This window comes from Mastomys coucha, unplaced genomic scaffold (genome assembly GCF_008632895.1).
Source record: "Mastomys coucha isolate ucsf_1 unplaced genomic scaffold, UCSF_Mcou_1 pScaffold20, whole genome shotgun sequence".
Lineage (NCBI taxonomy): Eukaryota > Metazoa > Chordata > Mammalia > Rodentia > Muridae > Mastomys > Mastomys coucha.
This window is the reverse complement of record NW_022196903.1, coordinates 53,000,462-53,007,022: the sequence shown is the minus strand read 5'-3', so window position 1 is coordinate 53,007,022 and position 6,561 is coordinate 53,000,462. Positions and strand designations below refer to the sequence as shown.

At 33.4% G+C, this 6,561-nt stretch overlaps 1 protein-coding gene across 1 annotated transcript; it reads right to left on the bottom strand.

The window, feature by feature from the left end:
* Window positions 1-2,181: 2,181 nt before the first annotated feature.
* LOC116098144 (vomeronasal type-1 receptor 90-like) lies at window positions 2,182-4,836 on the bottom strand. Its single transcript, XM_031380859.1, has 2 exons — window positions 4,810-4,836; window positions 2,182-3,078 (listed from the first exon to the last, which is right to left on the bottom strand). The coding sequence occupies exon 2, from the start codon at window positions 3,034-3,036 to the stop codon at window positions 2,182-2,184; it is 855 nt and encodes a 284-aa protein (XP_031236719.1). The 5' UTR covers window positions 3,037-3,078; window positions 4,810-4,836.
* Window positions 4,837-6,561: the final 1,725 nt, after the last annotated feature.

Here is a 6,561-nt window from a genome sequence, read left to right as displayed (position 1 = left end):
AGGAGTCCTGTGTTTGGGGGAGTGTTAAATAAATAAAAAAAGATATGCTGGTGCAATAGTGTCACAAAGCTTGTGAGAGTAACTAAGCAATATCTGATTTGAGTTAAAGCATGGAATCCATGAGATTGAATCCATACCCAGCACTGCTTGGGTTGTCAAGAACATGTGAGTATTATACAGGCCTGGGACAAAAGAGAAAACCAAATAGTAGTGGTCTTATAAAAGAATGTGGCAATGCAATGACTCCTAATGACATACTTATAGTTCTGATTGTCAGTCAGCCATCATCAGATCTCTCTCCAGCAGAAGACATGAATAAATACAGAGATTCACAGCTAGAAAATATGAAAAGAGTGAGGAACATTAAGACAGTCAACCCTACATGGGAAGTCTCCATCAAATTCTTTCTCTCAATGTACATGGAACTTTGTGGAAGATGTGGTAGAAAGACTAGAGGAGCCAGAATTGATGGAGAACACCAAGGCAAAAAGCCTTCTAAACACAACACAATGGACTCACATATAAACTCAGAGTCTGTGACAGCATGCACAGGGACTGCAGAAGTTTGTGCCCAATGTGATCCTAGAGCAGAAGTAGTAGACACACATCCCCTCCAGAACTGAGATGCTATCTCCTTTTCATAGCCACTTGCAAATAAAAAAATACTTAAAGGTTGTCTCACTGAAGAAACAAACTGCTCTTAAGAGTAGAGTCCATGCCCTGCAGTAGATCGTCAACAGAAAACAATCTTAATGGTGTCTTTCGTGATCCTTCACATGTATACTACGACTTCTCAGTTTGTATTTTTATGAGATCCCTGTGTGAGAACTTGTGTTTCTGGGTCGTTTATGTTTGTTGTGTTTTGCTTTGGCACTTTTTTGTCTGTGTGTTTTATCCTATTCTGATTTATTTATTTTTCTTTTATCTTATTGTTTATTTTGTTGTTATTTCTTAGAGGCCTGCTTGTTTTCTAAAGAGAGAAAGAAATGTCAGTTTGGATGGGGTAGGAGGTGAGGAGGAATTGTAAGGAACAGGGGAAAGGGAAATACTAAACAGATTATATTTATGAAGTTTTAAAAGAACAGCATAATTTTAAATGCAGGGGTGTGGTGGGGAATACTTCTAATCCCAGAACTGGAGAAATAGAAACAGGAAGAGCCCTGAAATTGTGATCTTCATCCATATCATAGAGAGAGAGACACACTCTATAAAGACACAAGGTGAATGGCATATGAGGAACAACAGCCAAGGTTGTCTCCTAACCTCCATGTGCACAAATACACACATCCTTCAGCTGTACACACACAAGTATACATACATACATACATATACACATACATACATACATAAAAATGCACAATAATCACATTGTAGAACATGTATGTGTATTTAACATTTTTATTTACAATAATATTTCTATAACTGTAGATAGAATAATGTACAAGTACATAGGCACATAATATTTTATATAATTAATTAAGTAACTGGTAAAAATCTAAATTTTATATTCATATTATTTTACAGATCCAGAGAAATTAAGGAATAGAATTATGACCACAATAAAACATTGAAACGATTTTTGATTTATGTGCGTAGGTTCAAAACTTGTCAAAAGAAAGCTATCATCAAGGAACTTCTTTTCAGTAACTTCAGCATCAAAAGAACATTTATGATATAAAGTAAAAAGAAAAAAGAGAACTCATGTGGAAACATCAACTCATTGTGCACAAATAACTTAAGAATCTATAGTACTTGGAAGCAGGAATGTCAAAATGTATATATGTATAATACCACTAAAATTTATTTAAATCATATGAAGAATCTTGCTTTGCTATGTAAACAGTTGAAGTTAAAAAAAAAAAACATGTGGGGGCTGGAGAGATGGCTCAGCGGTTAAGAGCATTGACTGCTCTTCCAAAGGTCCTAAGTTCAAATCCCAGCAACCACATGATGGCTCACGACCATCTGTAATGAGGTCTGATGCCCTCTTCTGGTGTGTTTGAAGACAGCTACAGTGTACTTACATATAATAAATAAATCTTTAAAAAAAACATGCATATTTTAGAAGAAAAATAATCAGGGCTGCAGAGAATAAAATGCATACATGTGTACATGCTAACACAACACTTATACATATAAATAAAAGTAAATTAATAGGTCTTTAAAGAAAAGAAAAAATATTTAAAAAAAATTCTCATGGTACTTTGAATGCATGTTTTCCAACAAAATTATTATTCTGTTATCGGAAGTGATTTGTACCAAAGGGGTAATTGTGGGATAGGCATGCATCACAAACTTCTGAATAATCAGGATGACTGGGTCATACATCCATAACAAGGCTGAGGTGGATGAGATGATGAAATCTACCCAGTACATGACCACAAAGAAAACCACCAGCAGCAAGATGGTCTGGGTGGCCCTTTTCTCAGGGGATGCTCTCAGGTGGCTGATGCTATGAAGGTACTTGCACTGCCTCTGATGTCTGCACAAAATAATCACCATGTATGTGCTTGTCGTCAGCATGACTCCAACAAGAAACACATCTCTGGAGATTGACCCCATTAAAATCAATCCTCTAATGATGTAGTTCTTGGGGAGGAGTGAACAGAATTTCGTGACTTTCATCTGGTTGGTCACACTCACATTGGTATAAGCACCAACATAGAAGATCCGGTTACTACTGAAGATCAAATTGAAAGACCACATACCTAAGAAAGAATATATCATGTATTCTTTTAGTTTTTGTTTAAATTTTGCCAACAATGAGGTACTGGGACTGATAGTGACAGCCTGGACCACACTCAGGAGGCAGGTGGTGCAGATAGAGAGGCCTCTCATCACCCTGCTTATGTAAAATATTGTCTTACATTTGAAATCATTCTCAATTTTCAATATCTCAAATATGTCTGTAAGCCAAATATCCCCTCCAGTGAGGATCATCATTATGTGAATGAAGGTCAGTTGACAGGAGATCAGGTCTGTGGGTTTAGGTCTGTGACCTAGGATTATGAAAGTATAGAAAAAAAGAAGAAACATATTGGCTAGGATTCCAATTCCAGCTTGGAAATAAAGAACATTCTTGAATATGAACATAACTGGAGAGAGTATTTATATTAAGAGCATAATGGATGTTTACTTCTTATATCTGAAAAAAGTAATAGATTATAAATTAAACTTATGATTCACTGGACAACAGAGCTTTATCGTCATTCTATTTTGCTAATCATTGCGGATTAGTATGTTCCTGTAATTTTTGATGTTTTTATTCTCTATTTGCCTATGCCTTTCATATATCTCCTGAATATATAGAATATTATAGATAATAAATGCATTCCCACATATTTAAACAGTAGGCACACTTTGTCTGCCTATATTGCATCTGAGTCTCATGTCTTAGAAATCCAATCCCATGGATTTATATTGTCTCATATACTTAACACCTAAAACGAAAATGGTGAGATCAGGTCTGTGGGTTTAGGACTATGACCTAGGATTATGAAAGTATAGAAAAAGAGAAGAAACATATTGGCTAGGATTCTAATTCCAGCTTGGAAATAAAGAACATTCTTGAATATGAACATAAGTGGAGAGAATATTCATCTTAAGAGCATAGTGGATGTTTACTTAATATTAGTCACATATATACAAAGAATATTAATAGCAGAAATCTTTCCTAAGCTGTAGTTACTTCAGCCTTGTGTACTAGGACTTACACACAGAGTATTAATCACATATATACAAATGAATAAAATGTATGGTGGTCTGGACAATATTGCAAATATATCAAAAAGTTGAGGTGACTCAGTCTCATATTTCATAATTTGAATTGACACATAGGAATAACTCTTAATAGTCCCACTATTTTAATCAGCAAAATGCCCACTATAAAGAGCTTAATAATTACTAATGTTTTTTGAGAAATTCTTATGAGATCATTATTCAGAATTAAGAAATCATTTATTTGTCTATGCTGCATCACTACAAAACAGTACATCTTCGTTGATTTGAATAAATCTGCCCAAAAGTATGGGATAATACTGAGTGATCATTATATATATATATATATATATATATATATATATATATATATATATATTTAATAATGACATAAAAGCATATTAATAGCAGAAATCTTTACTAAACTGTAGTTACTTCAGCCTTGTGTAGTAGGACTTACACACCATAGTTGTACAGTCTACATTGAACCCATCTCAGGAAGATCACCTGCCAGGTATTAGCCTCTCTGAGGTAGCTTCTGGCAGATAATGCTTATTTCAAGTCGTGGTCTCCAAACTGTAAGAACTGTAGCCAAATGCTAGTTTTAAAACTACAATGGATAAATCATGCAACATAATAACTAATTATTAATTATACATTAATAATTTGCTAACATAGCACATCTCAATAGTATGGAAATGAGGTCATATAATAAGGTAAAAGATAGTAATTTAAAAATTATTTTTAATCTTAAAAAAGATATGAATTCAATTTCTCTGCTTCATATTCATTGCTTTGGTAAATGTTTATCATTTACAGAAAATAAGACATCTTCTAACTCATTAACTGGCATCTTTGTTTTGAGCCTACTGGAGCTGAGGGTTGATGAAAAATGGCCATAGCTGCCATAGGTAGAAACATAGATATGCACATGAATTGTTAATATAGATATTCACTGAGAAAAATTGTGTTGTATTTGAAAAGAAATTTGCAGTGTTGGGGGCTTTGACATTAGTATCACTTGTATTCCTTAGTTGTAAGTAGTAAAACCCAGTGTACATCCATAAATAGTTATAATAGTGGAGAAACCACCTCGATTAAATTGGAGAAGTTAAAAGACTTAACAGTCTCCAGCCAGCCAGCTATCTGAAGAGGCATACTGCAACAACAACAACAACAACAAGAACAACAATGACAAGGCAGAAAAGAAAGAGAACAGAAAAAGCTGCTTCATGAATAGTTCTAAATTCTTCCATGAAAAAATCCCTTTGCTCTTCATTATCACAATATGTGATTTTATAACAGTCTTGTTTTTTGAATTTAGAGTAATCTTTCTGTTTTGTTTCTTGGGAATTTAATAACATAAGGAACATACAAATATACTAAATCTTATGTATCCTTTTCATTTTACACTTCACCACATTTAGTGAGTAATGACCTAAAAGCTGTATGAGTGCTCAGATAAAACATAAAGTGAGCATGCGACTTTCAGGTGACAAGTGACTGATGTTCTGTCCACTGTCAACCACATGAAAAAAATCTTTAGGAATCTCATAAAGATGAAGAAGTTAATCACTCAAATTAGTTCTATGAAACTTTTATGAAATATATAAGGCCAGCAGGAACTACTATTCCTTTTTAAACAAGCCCTAATTCATAACGTTTACCTGATAATCCTAATAACTTAAGTGCATGAATTGTTCTTTGGCATTGAGTTTAGTGTAGGTCTGTAAGCACACAGACACTGACTAGAATAGTACACTTTCACACTATGAGCCATTTCCTCTGAGATGAAGCAGCAGCAGCAGTGTCACTGCAGAGACTGTGGGGAAGCAATCACACCCAGAGCTTCATCACAAGTTGTGTGGTGTGAGTTTGGGGAAGATAAGAAAATGTTCCATTTACTGTATTTTGTAACTATTAGAGGAAATCTAAGGTATTTTGACTTTAAAAATTTTATATTATTCAAGAAATGTTATTCTTCTTTCTCACTGGCAAGGAAAAGCTTGCTCAATACTACATAGTATCAGTGCAACACAGTTCAATCTAGAAAACTTGAAATAAGAAAAATGAATTCATTTTAATAAAAAGACTAAAATTCTGTGGATAATTTTCCAAATTCCATTTATATAAAGTTAACTTTACAAACTCTGACAAATGATGTGATATTTTCAGATATTTTTGAAGTACATGTAAAGGATATGCTTTATTAGAAATCATTGCAATAGATTAAACAAATCTATATGAAAATTTTCAAACTTATATGTTAAGAATGCTTTATGCCTTACTAGGCCATGATTTGAAACTTTCCTAAGAATTCCTAGGTATATGCAAACTTAACAGAGTAGAAAATTGCAGATATGCACTAAATTTATATTTGTTTGACATTTTTAGCTTATATTTAATATAAGTAAATGAATATAGTCAGTTAATGAGAAAATGCAAATTGAAATTCAATATTATACAAATGTATTAATATTACAAATGTACTACTGCCAATCAATAAATGTCAAGTCTTTGTTTTTCACACTCTAAGATATCTCAGGTGTTTGTTACCAGGATGGCAAAGTAACACATTTGCCAATACCTAGGTGGAACTTTGATTTTAGGATTATTACAGCACACACTCAGAAAAATTCTATGTCAGATGTGCTCCTTAAAATATTGCATCTGCAACTACTTTTTACACATATATAAATATGTATTCATTTCATGACATGTTCATTCAATACATAATACCCATTGATAATCTTCACCCTATTAGCTCTTCTTTCTCTCTACTCATCCTTCTGCTAGGCACATGTCCTCTTTCCAATAGCCCCTTCTATTGTTACACAAATAATC